Source organism: Oryctolagus cuniculus, chromosome 16 (genome assembly GCF_964237555.1).
Source record: "Oryctolagus cuniculus chromosome 16, mOryCun1.1, whole genome shotgun sequence".
In the NCBI taxonomy this organism is placed as follows: Eukaryota; Metazoa; Chordata; class Mammalia; order Lagomorpha; family Leporidae; genus Oryctolagus; species Oryctolagus cuniculus.
Genome location: NC_091447.1, coordinates 30,860,947 through 30,877,439, shown reverse-complemented (window position 1 = coordinate 30,877,439; position 16,493 = coordinate 30,860,947). Strand labels below are relative to the sequence as shown.

The 16,493-nt window shown below is 39.5% G+C and overlaps 1 protein-coding gene across 2 annotated transcripts in view; it reads right to left on the bottom strand.

The window, feature by feature from the left end:
• Positions 1-3,594: 3,594 nt before the first annotated feature.
• The window catches only part of SUGCT (succinyl-CoA:glutarate-CoA transferase), an 825,030-nt gene continuing 812,131 nt past the window's right edge, over positions 3,595-16,493 (bottom strand). Inside the window, exon 14 of one of the 2 annotated variants that reach the window (XM_017344447.3) lies at positions 3,595-4,114. In XM_017344447.3, coding sequence (XP_017199936.2) covers positions 4,083-4,114 — 32 coding nt within the window. In that variant the 3' untranslated portion in view covers positions 3,595-4,082. Of the gene's footprint in view, positions 4,115-14,560; positions 16,125-16,493 lie in introns of those variants that run through there. The other variant, XM_008261668.4, reaches the window with a different exon arrangement.

Below are 16,493 nucleotides of genomic sequence, written 5' to 3'. Positions count from 1 at the left end.
TTATATATTATTTTATGTATTTTATAAGATAAGCTTTCACTAGTATGATGTACATCATGGTGCCCTTATAGTATTAGAGAAAATTCTCTAAAGATGAAATTGGTTACTTTTTAAAAGACCTTGAAATGACCAAAATATTTCCCTTTGTATGCTTCTGATAGCTACCTACAGTGATGCTTAAGATGGATTCTGGGACTCTCTCTGTGTTGGGGAGAGGAAGGTAAAATGATCGGTCACAGGAATTGGCGTAGGATGCAAAATATGGCTTCGTAAACACCACGAGAAAGACTAAATAACTGAGTGATATACCACTTATATTGTGTCTTTATGCTACTTTTTAAATTGAAGCAATATGGAGCCATCTATATTATGTCCTCAAGACTTTCATACCAAAACCAGAAGTGCATCATTACCATTGAAGGGTGAATTTGAAAAACTATGTGGTCCTCCAGATTTCTGAGTTGGTGAATTTTCTTAACCCAAAAACTCCTTAATGAGCATGAACTCATTTTCTATTTTGTAGCAGATGCTCAGCATACATGAAAGAAATGTAAGATGCTAACTCTACCCTTAAGAAATATCCAAGCTATCTCAGAAAATAAAACACATAAGCAGCAAAGTTTTAAATAGTAGAACCAGACAAGCTACAATTCAGAGCCCAAGGAGATTGCTACAGCCATTTTAATTGGCCATGACTAAACTGACCAGAGAGAATCCCATAATTAACTGCAGTGCCGTTCTGCAGATTGGCATATGCGCCCAGCCTAACTCTGTTGCAGAGCCTGATCCTTTCCATGAAGCAGGCAGACAGATGGTCTCAGAGTTTTCAGACCTAGTGACAATTCTCCCATGTGCTAACCATAACCACTGCCATGACCTTGTAAGTTATACATTCTTCCAAAGAAGGGTGAATCTTGAAGCCTGATTAGGTGGTAAGTTTCTAGAGTTCTACAAATGTGATAGTAGCCTTTCAGGCTCCTGGTCCATTTTCTAAAACAATTCTTAGGATTCACCACTTGAACATGCTTAATGTGGTCTAAGTGGTTGTGTAATTTTGGCCCTATAGAAAATATGTGTATTATAAATTCTTACATGCCAATTTTGATACCATAAGTTTATAACTCATCTGGAGAAGCTAAGCCTGACAAAAATTGACAGAGTGCTATCAGCAACAACTGTAACTCACAATAGTTACTTAATCCTCAAGCACTGTCTAAGCAAGAAGGACATGACATGCTATAAAACTTGAGCTGTCTGGAGGAACCTCTGGCTTAGCAGGCATATGTAACCCAGTTAGCCTACTACATCATAGATATATAGAATGAAATTTATAAAGCGACATACTAGGCTTCTGTCCCTGGTCTTGGTCCTTACTGTCTCATAGTCAGATAATGACAGTTGTTTCTTTGGGCTCCTTACAAGTTCTATGTCCAAATGTGCCAGTGGCACTTCTGCCTCCACCCTTGCTCATATTTTCATGTAATACTCCTCCTTTTTTCATCATATATCTATCATTTTTCTTTGATGATAAAGGTTCCTTTCCCACATAATTGCTTTGCTGAACACAATGGATTGCAGAGGTTTCCCATCTGTGACCTGGCATTTCATATATAGAAGCATGAGTTATTTGCATCAAGTTTATGTAAGTATCTTTCCTCCCCATTTCAGTTTCAAATTTCTTGATGCTGTGTACCTTTTCCTAATCCTTTCTGTACATCCAAAGCCAAAAAAACACAAGGTCCTCAATAATTCTGTTAATGGCAAAATTAAGTCAGATGTAAGTAAAGAAATACCTCAGAGTAAGGAAGCAATCAGTATGTACCTGACTACATTCCAAAAAAGCTGAGTAGACTTTCCAAAACTGCTTTTGGAAGAAAGGACAAGAGTAATAGAAGGGCAAGAAGGAGAGGAAATAAGCAGGGTGTGGGTTAAAATAGTGTCTGTGGACATGGAACTGGTGGACCCAGGAGCCTGGCCATATCCTGATAGTGGAGTAAAATCAACAAACCCATGCAAAACTTTTGTTGCCAGCTGCCCTTCCCATTGCATATCTTCTAGGTGGAACTTGTTTAGTTCTACAGAGTTGACAATTAGGGCCAAGAAAAAGTCATCATCTAGACTTACATTCTATCTCATGACATTTAAATATTCTTTTTCCATTCAATTCTTTGAAATATCATTTCCTTTGGCGAGGTAAGTTTTTCCAATGGGCAGCTTGTTGGTAAGGTTTTCAGTGCTCACTTTAACCTTGTCAGAACAATTGGACACAATTTGGAATGTTGACTAATGCTTTGCACATGTACTTATCCCCTTTTTCATGTCCTCAGTTCCCTCTCAAAGGCGCCATGTTGTGGAGAAGAACTTATAGCATCCAGATCAGCAGGTTTTGAAACAGGAGAGGTTGTCACTGGATATTCTGGGTTCTGCTGAGTCTGCAATCACGAGCCGATCAATTTTCTAGGACCTGCAATCCCTCTCCTGCTCAACACTTCAGCCTCAATTATACTCAGCTCCTCTTCAAAGCAGAGATCTGCAGAGTACATATACATCAAAGAAACAGGAATATATGCCAAGGAATGTATGGGTTATCCCACTTTATATGTTGACTTTGTAAATTCTTCAGTTCCCTACAGTTCAGGATTACTAGATAGCCAAAGGGGTACTCATTTCTCATTAAAGTGTTTTTCTCCTTCAAACCTCATTGTTCAAAACTGACCCATCAGTTTTGTCTATACTTAAGCCAGTTTCTGTGCATCCACAAAATGAATCTAAATGAAAGAACTACAGAATGGAGAAACTCAAAATAAGGTCTTTAGAATTTCTATCATCAAAATGTCTTAACTCTGCAGAGAGTAAACCATGGCTTAGAAAAAGGAGGTGCCCTGACCAGTGTCACTTGGACATGTTACATTTTTCTGGCTATATTAAAAACTAAGATCTTTCTTGCAAATGGATTTATGTCCTAAGTGTTACTGCAGATGCGGGGAACAATTAAACTAGAATGTTTTGTTCCTTCCACTTTAGAAACATACTCATTGCTTTGAGTCAAAACAAGAATTTCTATCAAAAAACTATTATACCCCAAGAAGGCTACTTCTCACCTCCCTGAAACTTATATCCTATTAAAAAGGACACAGCAGTGATCACTCAGACATCTCCTCTTCCATTTTAAGGAATAGTTTCCTCTATATAGTATTTCTCAATCACAGCACAACTGACAGTATAGGCTTAATGATTTTTTGTTGCTGTGAGGACTGCACTGTGCATTGTTAGATGTTTCTCAGTTTCCCTGGCTTCTACTCCGTAGTTCTCAGTAGCAGATTTCTTGCTCCACCATAGACACTTCCATGCTTCTCATAGGTATGATAATCAAAAGTATCTCCAGATGCTCTCAAATGTCCCATGTCGGAAATGGTTGGTCCCCTGTCCTCCAAGTAGCATAGAAACTACATAGCTGAACTCTTTCTAAGTTCAAATTCTTCTTAGATATAAAGTACACAGTGTCTGATGATATGTATCCTTAGTTTCACATAAGGATTAGAAATGATTTGCATCTGGTCAGAATAGTGATGCTGAGGAATGATATTATAAAAATAATTTAACATATTGAACTTTAATTGACAATAGTAGGTCACTCCATTTTAGGAGAAGTTTCAACAAGAACGCATTTTCAATTGTCCTCATTCACTAAAAACAGTTAATAAAGCATGTAATTTCCTGTTTAGTCAACCATGATTCCATGAAAACTATTCATCAAGCTACATTTATCAAATAATCATTTAAGTCTTTCTCTGAGTTAGACACCTAATTGTGCACTGATATGTAACAACCACCTCAGAACTTGGTGTATTCAAACATCAATTTATGTAGGTCAGAAATTTGGTCAAGGTTCATTTAGGTGGTGTTGGTCCATATAACGTTAGCTGGGGTCACTTACTCCCTTGTAGTGTCTTGGTGACTGACGTAGTTTGGAGATCCAGGAGAACTTCCTTCACGCCTGCTGTGTTGTTGTTCCTCCAAGTAGTGCCTTTGTCTCTGCACATGATTAGTTTGGACTTCCTCAGAGTCCAGTGGTCAGACTTCTAGCAGGATGGTTGATTTCCAAGAGCAAAATCTGAAGAAGATGCCATACCACTTAAAATTCTGGCCTAGAATTGGCACATGGTTTCAAAAATATACACAGATATACAGATAAACATAGAAGTATATATAGGTGTGGGGCCGATGCTGTGGCACAGCGGATTAACACCTTGGCATGTAGCGCAGGCGCCACTTCCAATCTAGCTCTCTGCTATGGCCTGGGAAAGCAGTAGAAGATCGCCCAAGTCCTTGGGCCCCTGCACCCGCATGCAAGACCCGGAAGAAGCTCCTGGCTCCTGGCTTTGGATCAGTGCAGCTCTGGCCATTGCAGCCAATTAGGAAGTGAACCATCGGATAAAAGACCTCTCTCTCTCTCTCTCTGCCTCTCCTCTCTTTTGTAACTCTGACTTGCAAATAAATAAATAAATCTAAAAGAAGTATATATAGGTGTGTGTACTTATGTGTTATGTGTGTGTGTATATATATTTCCTCCTCCATGGTCTGCTGAGAGGGCCTGGTAGGAATGACAATTGAATAATAGTGAGTATATCTAGCATCTAGATTATGGTTTCTAAATATCATTCTCTAGTATAAGGATAAAGACTATTTTTAGAGAAATGATTAATTCTAGGGCTCTGGCAGGAAAAGCACAACATGTTCCTGAATATCTTATAATGACAAAAGCTAAGAAAATGCTCATAAAAATGGAGGAGCCTATTGAATGACATGGCAGTCATCTTGAAGAAACTCCCAATAGCCAGATCTGTTCATTGGAGCAACAAAATGGTGGCTATGAGGAATTATAATCCATAAAGTGAAACAAATATTCAATAGTCCATAATGATAAAAAGAAAGAAAGGAAAATGGACAACTCTTACAGAATAATCACAGTCAATAAATCGAGAAGCAGAAAAATTAGAAGAGGAACACAAAATAATAATAATAGTTTCCAGCCCAAGAATCATTGATAGATATTAAAATTAGTATGAAAGAAATGGGATATTTACCTAGTTTCTATAGTATACTAGAAAATGCTGCCCTCAAAATATAACAAGAGCTGGAGCTTTAAATGTTATCTTCTATGGCATATATTTTATACATATGGTTAAGTTAAGGATTTGAGATGGGGAGATGGGCCATAAATGAAGCCACCAGTTTCCCGACAAGAGAGAGGCTGAAGGAGATTTGATGGCACACAGATGATCATGCAAGGGAAGAGGAAAGAAGCATAATCATAGAGAAGCTTTTTTTGCAACTGTATTCGAAGATGGAACAGTGACCATGAGTCTAAGAACAATAATGCATCCCAGGATGGCAGAAAATATGAGAAAGAAGATCATTCTTGGAGCATAGCCCAGTGGAAACTTTTATTTCAGATTAGTGATACTGATTTTAGAATTCTGGCCCCCAGAAGAATAACAGAATATGAAATGATCAAAGTTAAAATCACCAGTAATGTTACATAGTAACATCATATACCTTCTGTTGTGATACAGTGACAGAATACAAAATCACTTTAGAAATGTCTTGCCAAAAATTGCAAGTACATCATTCTAGTAATGGTACTTCACACAAAATTAAATTGAGGGACATTCCAAAAAGTAATTGCTTAATATCCTTCAAAAATATCAAGGTCATAAATAATGATTGGGAAACTGATCCAGATTGGAGAAAACTAAGGAAAAAGGAAAAATAAATGTGACATGGAATCCTGCAATGAATCCTGGGACAGATATAGGACACTGGTGGGTACATTCATTTTCTATTGCTGCATAACAACTAAGTACAGTATTAGAGGTTTAAAACAACATCCCATCCACATATCAGCAGTCCGGGACTCTGTGCCTGGGTTCTCTTCTCATTATATCCTAAGACTAAAATCAAGGTGTTGGTTTGGCTGAGTTCTTATCCAGAGGCTCTGGGAATGAATCCACTTCCATACCACACAGGTAATTGACAGAACTTCGTGCCTTGTAGTTGTATTACTGAGGCCCTGTTTTCTTGCTGCCAGTCAGTTAAATGCCTTGCTCAAACTCTAAAGCATTCCTTGACTCTCTAGTAAAGAAGATGTCCCATATCAATCACTATTTGCTTTAGATCTATTGCCATGTGTCTCTGACCTCTATACACAGATTTAAAGGAGTTGTGTGATTAGGTCAGATCCACCCAGTCTCCCTAAATCAAGGTCAACCGAGCCCGGACTTTGATTATACCTACAAAATCCTTCCATAACAGTACTTAGATTAGTGCATGAATAACTAATCTGTCTTTTTTTTTTTTTTGACAGGCAGAGTGGACAGTGAGAGAGAGAGACAGAGAGAAAGGTCTTCCTTTTCCGTTGGTTCACCCTCCAATGGCCGGCGCACCACGGCCAGCGCACCGCACTGATCCGATGGCAAGAGCCAGGTGCTTCTCCTGGTCTCCCATGGGGTGCAGGGCCCAAACACTTGGGCCATCCTCCACTGCACTCCCTGGCCACAGCAGAGAGCTGGCCTGGAAGAGGGGCAACCGGGACAGAATCCGGCGCCCCGACCGGGACTAGAACCCGTGTGCCAGTGCCGCAAGGTGGAGGATTAGCCTAGTGAGCCGTGGCGCTGGCTCACTAATCTGTCTTAAAACTCCACCTACAAAGGTTATACAATTGGTAAAATCTGAATCCTATTTATAATAGCAGTGTTATATCAATGATAACTTTCCAGTTTAAATTGTATGCTTGTTTATATAACAAGTGTTAACATTATTAGAAACTAGGTAGCAAGTATATGGCAAACAAATATACTAGTTGTGATTTCTTGTATATCTAAAATTATTTAAAATAAAAAGATTTAAGAAAACAAAGCAAGTCACAAGAATGATTCAGATTCGAAGAGAGGAGAAATAGAGTTTCTTCATGGGAAGAGAGGTGTGTGCATTCAGGCAGGGAGGGACTGGTGGTGGCAGACCCTGAAGACTATAGCCAGCCCTCTGAGTAATACAAAATCGAATATGACCAGTTCCTCTCTTATAGAAATTATATTCTTGTAGATGAGAGAATGTCTATTCAATAGATATTTATTGGGCTTCTATACAGTAGATGTTATGGTAACCATGGATACACAATGATGACTAAGATGCCGACAATAGGAGTGAGTTGCCAGAGACCAGGCAATTATGACTCAGTGTGTGATGATGTGCTGGTCAGGTAAGTACAAGGGACTGACAACAAACCAAATTCAGAGGTCCTCTCTAACTGTGCTAACCAGAAAAAGTTGTATCGCTGAGCTGGCAGGCAAATATGAAGATGTACTTTCCCTCTTATGGTCCAATACTTTGAAATGTTCCAAACAAACCAAAACCAAAAGAAATTATCTGTACAGCTCACTGCTGTATCTTTTCATTTTTATGAGGTACAATTTCCATTTAGTTTGCTGACAAGGTAGATTTTTATGTAAATGCATATTTTCTTATTAATACAAAATTTTAACTCCTATTAGAGTCATATGTATCACTCCAGAAGTCTCACATACTTCCTTTCATTGTGTAAGAATCTGAAATTTGACTTAAAATAGTCACTACTCATTTCATAACTATTTCAGGATTTTTGATTAGTCATACTTTGTGTATGTTACATGGTCCCCTCATGGTTTAAATCCAAGTGCACTAGGCTCCTTTATATTTCTCAACAGCAGTTTTTGGGAGAGTTGCTTCTAACCTATTTCACCAGCAACTTCATGAATCCATTCAAAATTTTTACAAAATCAGAAATGCGGGCCGGCGCCGTGGCTCAATAGGCTAATCCTCTGCCTGTGGCGCTGGCACACCAGGTTCTAGTCCCGGTCGGGGCATTGGATTCTGTCCCGGTCGCTCCTCTTCCTGTCCAGCTCTCTGCTATGGCCCGGGAGTGCAGTGGAGGATGGCCCAAGTGCTTGGGCTCTGCACCCGCATGGGAGACCAGGAGAAGCATCTGGCTCTTGGCTTTGGATCAGTGCGGTGCACTGGCCACCGCACGCCAGCCGCAGTGGCCATTAGGGGGTGAACCAAGGAAAAGGAAGACCTTTCTCTCTGTCTCTCTCTCTCTCACTGTCTACTCTGCCTGTCAAAAAAAAAAAAAAAATCAGAAATGCCAGTTTGTGTCTGTGAATTTACACACAGAGGTGGTAAGGGTCCCTTCAGAGTATATATATTTCAGGGCTCTTAGAAGATGAATGAGAGGAATAGTCCTGGTAGAACAGTCTGAGGACAACTGGCTCAGGGTTCTTCCAAGAGTATTTAAGCTAATTGAGCCCTCTTGGGAATCCTGCCAAGTCTAGAGTGTTAGCAAATGCTGAAATGATGGGATTAGGGTCTGTGGTTCTGTCTTTGGTTGGCTTATCCTTTGTCCATTTGAAGATCTCTGAAGACCTATAGCCCATGAGCTTTAGAGACATAATCTGAAAATAGCATTCACAGCAAGAATGATGGTGGATCACTTGGTCATACTGAATATGTGGACCAATAAACAAGAGTGAGTTAATACATTGGAATAATGACTTATACATAGTTACTAAATTGATTTTAGTTATCATCATCATTGGTTATTATTACATAGCATCAAAAAAAATTTTTATTACCAATAGCAAAACTTAAAGAAAAATTACAGAAAAAATCTGTCACATTACTGAACCTTATCTATTATACATTTTAAGATAAATATATATTCTTATTTTATAGAAGTCATAATTTTATATTTATTTTATAGAAAATAAATTTTTATATTTATTATAGAAAAGAGTCTTATAATTTTTATATTTTTAAATTATAGCTCCCATTTTGTGCAGAAAACTGAAGATAACAACTCTGTCAAAGTCCTCTTCTGTCGCTCCCCCTCTTCGCAGAGGAATGACACAGGGCCCTGCGCTGTTCTTTTGTCTGCTCGGCCCTTCCCGGGTTTGCTGCTGGTTCTTCCCGGGTTGGCTGCCATCCCTCCACCTCCATGGAAGGGCGGTTCCCCCGCCACTTTCCCCACTTCCGCAGAGGAGCGGCACACCGCCGGCCGGCTCTCTCGGGGGCTGCTCAGGTGTTCCTTCAGATAGATGTTCCTGGTGCATGTTGTCTCTCTCCTCCTTTATAGTCCTCTTCCACCAATCCCAACTCTGCTACCCACACGCCAAGTACGCTGCTCTCCTCCAATCAGGAGCAGGATCAGCTCCTGCAGGTTATTGGTCGAACTGGAGGTACCTGTGTAGAAGCTGTTTCCTCCTCTCCCAGCGCCATATTGTGGGAGAGCAGATGCATAGAATAAGTCTTAATTCCAGTAACTTAGTCTAGTCCGAGTTGCTCCCCACACTCTTCCTCCCCTAACAGGACCTATTCCAGATCTGAGAGCTAATAAATATTTCCCCAGAAATGCACCTACACAGAGACTCTCTGAGCTGCTCATTTCACCTCATGTCACCCGGGCAGTAACTGTATATAATAGATTGCTGGTATAATCAAGAGACTATTTTCCATTCATATGATTGAGACAGTCACATGACATTGACTTCTGGTAGTTTGTAGTCCCTTGATAGAGTTTCTCTTTTGAAAGACATATTTTCGATTAAGACTGTTTTTAATTAATTTCAAAGTGGAACAGAGTCTGAAAGAGCAATGGGTAAGGATCAGATTCCTAAAATATCAAATTTGCTGCATTCTCGGGAGAAGAGTACACTGTATATAACACTGAGATTTGATCATTGGCACTGCCCCATGATTTGTTGGTGAGTTCAGATAAACTGATTCACTTGTATAGCTTGAGCACTACTTTTGGCCTGCATATTGGACACATATTTTTTTTTCTGGGGTTTTCACCAGATTTCAGAAAGCAAAACTAGAGAATCAGACAAAGTGGAGATTCAGAAGATAGGAAACGCAAACCCAAAGGTGGAAGCACGAGTGACTGGATCCAATTGGGTTGTGGTTTTGGAATGGAATGCTTTAGTTTGCTATTGACCAATATTTTCCCAGTGCCTGCTTCCGCAAAGCTGATGAAGAACATTCTCAGTGATCCAGGTACTGTCCCTAGAGGATATGTGCGCCTTTGCATTCCAGTTCTGCCCCGTGATCTGTGTCAATGCCATTGCAATCATGCTTGGCTATATGTAGTGGCAATATGAGACGGTGAACAAGAGTTCATTTCCCTATCTCTAGAAATAGTGATTCTTTAACAGCCTCCCCAAAATTGGAACTACAATTTTCTGACCCTCTCCAAATAAAAAACATAACCATATTCATTGGTAAGTACATTTCAAAGCTTCTATCAAGAACAGCCACAGAGTTCTTTGTAAAATCTAAAAACATAAATCCAAGTCTATCAGGGTAAATGTGTATATCACCTAGGTTGCCTTGCCTCATATCAAGACATGCTATGGAAATCCAAATATTCCTTTAGGTTCACAAAGCGGTAAATGGAGTAGAAAAAAGGGTATTTTCCCATGTCACGTTCACCTAAAGTTCTGTCCCCCCAACATCCAGTTATGTGTTCTGAATTTGAATATCCTGCTGCATTGCTGGTGCAAAAGGGCTAGGTGAGAGGAAGGGGTGTGGGTGATTGGATGGGAACAGAAAAACCCTATTCCTTCTATCTGTGCAGTCAGCAGCCAAGAAAACCAACATCAGTTGAAAATACTGCCATGTGGTTAATTTGCAAAGAAAAAGAAAGGAGGAAGAAAAGGCCAGGGTATGTCAAAGTGTTTTTTCATCCTGTTGGAAGTGGAAAGCAAAAACAGCCATGAGGATCCCACCACCCTGTTTGACAGATGGCAAAACCCAGGTAGAAGAAAAGGCATGGTTCTTCTAGAGGCCATTTGACTAAGATGCCAGGGATAAACCATTAGTCAGCACCTAAATGTCAAGTAGGCTTGTTTTCCTGGAGAAAGGGCAAGAAACTAAGTTCAAGGCCAAGGCTAGTCTGGAACAGACCCATCCTCCATCATGCCCTTCTCTGCCCCTTTTTTGATAAAAGTCTTCTCTACGGCTGTAAGACTTCGGCTGTTTAGCTCCAGTGTCTGGAGTTGGAACAGGGAGTCTAGATTCTGTTCTATGTTTTGTTTTACTTATTTTAAATTTTCTTCCCCCTTAAAACTGTGGCATGTGTCAGAGAAGTAATAAACTGATAACCCTGCCATAGCCAGAGTGGCATCAGAAGTAGCCCCCTACCCCCTCTTCATATGTTTCCCTGGGTTTCAAGAGAGAAGTGGCAGCTTGTTATTGAAGAACTACCCCACCCAGAGATTAATTCAAGCTTCCTTGTGGAGGTGAAGTCATGGCCAGAATGACCACTGGTTATCTTCCAAATTACTAAGCAAGCCCTTTTTTTTTTTTTTTTTTTTTTCCTGAAGGGCAGTCACAGGTTTTGGTATCCATGTTTGTATAACATTGATCTGGAACTCAATGTGTGTGTCTGTGAGTGGAGACAGAGGAGAGGCTGAGGAGGTGAAGAGGGAGAAAAGGAAGGGAGGATATTAAAGGAGAGGAGAGGAAAAGATTATTACCATGGTGGAAGAGAAGGAAAGGAGGGAGGGAGGGGAAGGATGGAAGAAGAGAAAGGAAGGAAAAAAGCAACCAGAAAAAGAGTGAGGGAAAAGGAAGGAAGCAAAAATGGAACAAGGGGGTGGGGGGAGTAATTGGTATCTTTGCAATCCAGTGATTTTCCTAGCCTGTAGTTTTAAATCTAAAGTCTCAATGAATGGGAATAAAGAGCTACTTCTCAAGAAAAACGGAGGTGAGCAAAGTCTGTTTACTGCGGAGGAGTTCAGCATCTTCCAATGCCTGCTGGCTTCATCTTGTCCAGGGCTCTCCTGAGTCCAGAGTCTGTGTGAGCTCAGATCTGCCCTTCCTGGCTGTGTTCTTTTTCTTTCCTGCTAATCAAATTTACCTTTTTATCTCTTACTTTTTCAAAACACTTCTCTTTTGCACTTGTTTTCCCTAGTGTGTGGAATAAATGTATTGGTCAAAGTATTTGGATTCTTTTGTCTGTAATACTTTTAACTTCCTAAAGTTATATAGGAACACATATTTTTGAATGGGAGTTGGGGGAAACGTGTCTATCGGCGCTGCTGACACTGCACTAATCCCACCACATAAACCTGTCCCAAAATCTGCCACCTTGTTTAGAAGTTCAGAACCATTTATCCTTGGAAGATAGTGTGGTATGTCTATATTTAAGCATCATATGAGAGTGGTAATTCATAAAACATTTAACCCTAGTGTTACAGCACCAGGATTATAAGAAGTCCAATGGCATACCAATGTCTGGGAAAATTTTCAATATAAGAGACTCGGTTATTTTTTCTTTTGTACTTTTTCTTTTCCTTGTACTTTTCTTGTACTTTTTCTTTTCCTTAAATACTGTTTGGAAGAGAAATATGTATCTTTTCTTGGAATCTTTATCCTCTCTATCACTGATTGCACCAATACTTCACAAGATCATTAATATGACAATAGCTCACTACAGCAGGGAGTGTCCCATGAATAGAGAATATCATCATCTTTGGGGGCAAGTGTGAAAATGAAGAACGGGTCCAGGGTTCGGTTATGGAGGCCAAGGAGTGCACATATTTTCCTACTTGTTTCCTTTGTAACTGAGAATCAGTGGTGAGCAGCTATGAGGCTGACAACCTGAAGAGTTTGATCATCATCCCTGGGCCTGGCCATTCTTATCACGTGGAGGAAAAATCCTATGGACAAAAGTATCTTTGAGTCACTTTGGAGGTGGGGAGTGTTGACCAACAAGACTCATATCTGTAAAGCTTTTAAAAAGCACAACATGCCAAAGGCAGGGCACAAAAGAACCAGTGGTGAACTATCAATTTCAGGGGGCCTGCATTGTGGCAAAGCAGGTTAAGGTGCCACCTGTGACACTGAAATCCCATACGAGACTGGCTGAAGATCCAGATGTTCCACTTCTAATCCAGTTCCCTATTAATGTGCCTGGGAAAGCAGTGGAAAATGGCCCAAGTACTTGGGCCCCTGCCAGCCCCATGGGAGACCCGACTAGAGTTCTATGCTCCTCCTATTGGTTTGGACTACCCTCAGTCATAGTGGCCATTTGAGTAGTGAACCAGAAGATAGCTTTCTCTCTGTGTGTCTCTCCATTTCACTCTGTAACTCTGCCTTTCAAATAAATGAATACTTAAAAAAAGAGATATCAAATTCAGGTGAGATATGAGTATGTACAAAAGTCCCTAAAAGGGCTGAAAGCAGGAGTCATGAAGTATTCATGCAAAAGGATTCCCAGGTGAGTTATTCAGGCTTAGTAGCTTCATGTCCCAGTATGAAATAACCTATGTAGAACCTCTTTTGTTTTCTTAAATCATAATTATATTTCTAACCCTAGTTAGGTCATAGCATGTTGCTAGGGTAGTCATACAAAGTTGATCAGTGTTCATTTTTCTTTTGCTACACAAACGTTCAACTTACACGATTGCTTACTAGAAAATATCTTGAATGATTAGCCAGAAATCATGACATTAAAGAGTTTGGATGGAAAACTAAAACACAAGGGAAAGAAACCTGTTTGCTTGTGGAACACCCCAAATTCCATAATTATTAATGCACTAAGTTTCAAGGAATTTTCTAGGCCAACCTCAGATATAAATCTGCCAGAAGGCAGGCCTTGACACAAATTGAACTTGACCATATGGTATCTTACTAGTGTGTTCAGTTTGGGGAATGTGTAAGATAATAGGCTCTGATAATTAAAACAGCACATTTGTTTATAAGCATAAGTTGATCTGGGGCATATTGCTAGAAATTTTAGCAAGCACACTGTTTTTTTTTTTTGGGGGGGGGCTAATTATCCATCAGAGTTTGAAATATATTCTGAACTATCTATTTTGCTAAATTGGTAGAGTAGGTGATTTCTCTTAGTTGACCAAAGGGTTTTGCATTCTCCTGGATCATTTTGAGCAGTATAGATGGAAATACAGATAGACACGTTTATTATTATACTGAGATATCCCTAATTCAATAGTGGTCCTGACATATCTAAGGATTTTATTGACTTGAAAATTTTAGAGGCATTTGCTGGCCCTCATGCATGAATAGTATCCTCCTAGATGTGGCTACCCAAATATGTGAAGTTACTTTTCAGTAGCTGAATAATTTGCATTTATAGATATCTATCTGAATCAGTAAGTGGAATGAAATGTCTTTCAAGATAGAAGATTTTGCAACACTTTGTCACTCAACTTTTTACCAATTTCTATACTAATTATATAAACATACTTAAAAACTTTTACTTAAACTCCTAACTTGAAGTGAATGTTTGCAAATATATGTCTGGGGATTAGACACTGGGGGAAAGCACTACAGAGGGCTTCAAATTATCCTGGTGTGATGAAATTCTAACTAGCGGAAAAACAGCAGGAGTTTGTCAGAGCAAGGTGTCCACAAGGAGCAAAGCAGGGAGGACACGAATTATTTCAAAAAGTATTAGGCATTCTTCTAAAAAAGTTCCACAAGGACTTGCGAAAAGACAAGCTTTCTAGTTATTTGGAATTCTTTATTCTAGAAATATATGGGGTCCTACAGCACCGATAGATGACCTAAATCATTCCAATAGGAAAGAAAACAAACAAAAAGAAAACTTGTTCTAAATCACAGATGAAAGAGAACATCTGAGATTCTGCTTTCAACTACCAGTTGGTATGCAATGACCTTCTTTTCAAATATGTGTACCTAACAGTCATGAGTTGAGGTCATATCAGGATGCTGCCACGGGGTGTCCAATTCCCTGGATTGTACCTGGCCTTGGCACTCTTGACTGATAATTTATCCTGAAATTTGTATCTTAATCACTTTTTACCTTCTGTGCAAAAGATGTTTTCTATGGCTTGAATTAATTGACACATTAAAATACTAAGGCATGATATAGTCTTCTACAGTGGATGCTTAGACTTCAAAGAAATGTTTCCCTATCTTTGTCCTATTTGTCATTAGTTAGACATGATTTACTGACAGGTTAGTCATTTAACATTCATTTAAAAACCTGTTGCATTCAGACATGGCTCAAAATCAGGTACCCACTGAAGAACAACTCCTCATCCCCCTACAGATACCTACCCTGCCATACGAATTGGGGGAAATTGGTTTCTTGCTGTGTGTCATGAAATCACCAGAGAAGTACAATATAAAGCAAATATTTACTCCCAAAAGGAAGAATGGAGCTCAGTTTTACAATGGACATTAGCAAAATTCATGGTTTAAATTACAGGCTAACAAAGGACGCATGAGTTCAAAATTGAGATATTTTGTTTAAAATCAATCACAGGCACTGCCATTCTGCTTATTGCTTTGACTTCCTAACAAAGATTTAAAAAGAGGACTTTATGTACATCTGATGAGCTCTGTTATTTTTCAGGCCTACATGGGTAAGAGCAGCAAACATTTAGACCTTTGATGTAATTAGAATGAGGAGTTATTTTTTCAGAAAAAAAAATTACATCTTTGTTTTAAAGTCTTATTTTCAATCAACAAGTAATAATTCTATGTATTTTCAGGGTACAATGTGAGGCTTCTATATATGTTTACATTGTAGAATGGGCAGATGAGACCAATTAGTACATTTATTACCACCAATAGTTATCGTTTCTTTGTGGTAAGAACCAAAATTTAAATCTTTATTTTAAAATTCTACAAATCCACATTTATATCATTATCTGAAAAAAAATAATAGCATAGAACAAAAGATAGAGTACATTTAAAATGCACTAGGATCCTTGATTGCAGAGTTATCCTGGTGTTTCCAGGCAGGAAGTTTGAAGTTATTCTAACTCTTCTTTTCAGTGGAATCAGAACTGGAAGAAGGGTCCAGACAGAATATTTCCTTTGCCAGCAAAGTGAATTCACATTGTGGTTTTGAGAAAGGACGTTTTTCCTTTGTCACTCAGCCTCATGTTGGGTCACCACTCCAGCGCTGAGCAGCTCCCCAATGGCCCTGTCATCGTATCTGAGGACCTCCTTCAGGATGTGTTTTGTGTGCTGCCCGAGCAGGGGAGGCGGCCTGGCCTCTGACATCTTGAACTTACTGTATCTCACAGCTGGGCCTGTCAAAGGAGGAGAAAGCAGGAAGCCTGTTAATGACTAAGCCTAGGAAATTCATTACCGAAGCAGCCTGGGGTGTTCTCAATGAATGCCAAGAATATCAGTGCCAGTTACACCCTTGCAGATGAACCATCATTTGGGAAGGAAATATATTTTGACATATGACTTTTCTTGACTCAGGTTTATCCACCAATGCAGCAATCATTTTATCTGTCCATCACCATGCGTTGGGATTCAGGTTGATGTCTGGTGTATCCTGGACCTGTATGAAAGCTGTCATCCTTTTTTTTAAGATTATTTATTTGAAAGGCAGAGTTACTTAGAGAGAGGGAGAGACAGAGATAGAGAGGTCTTCCATCCATTGGTTCATT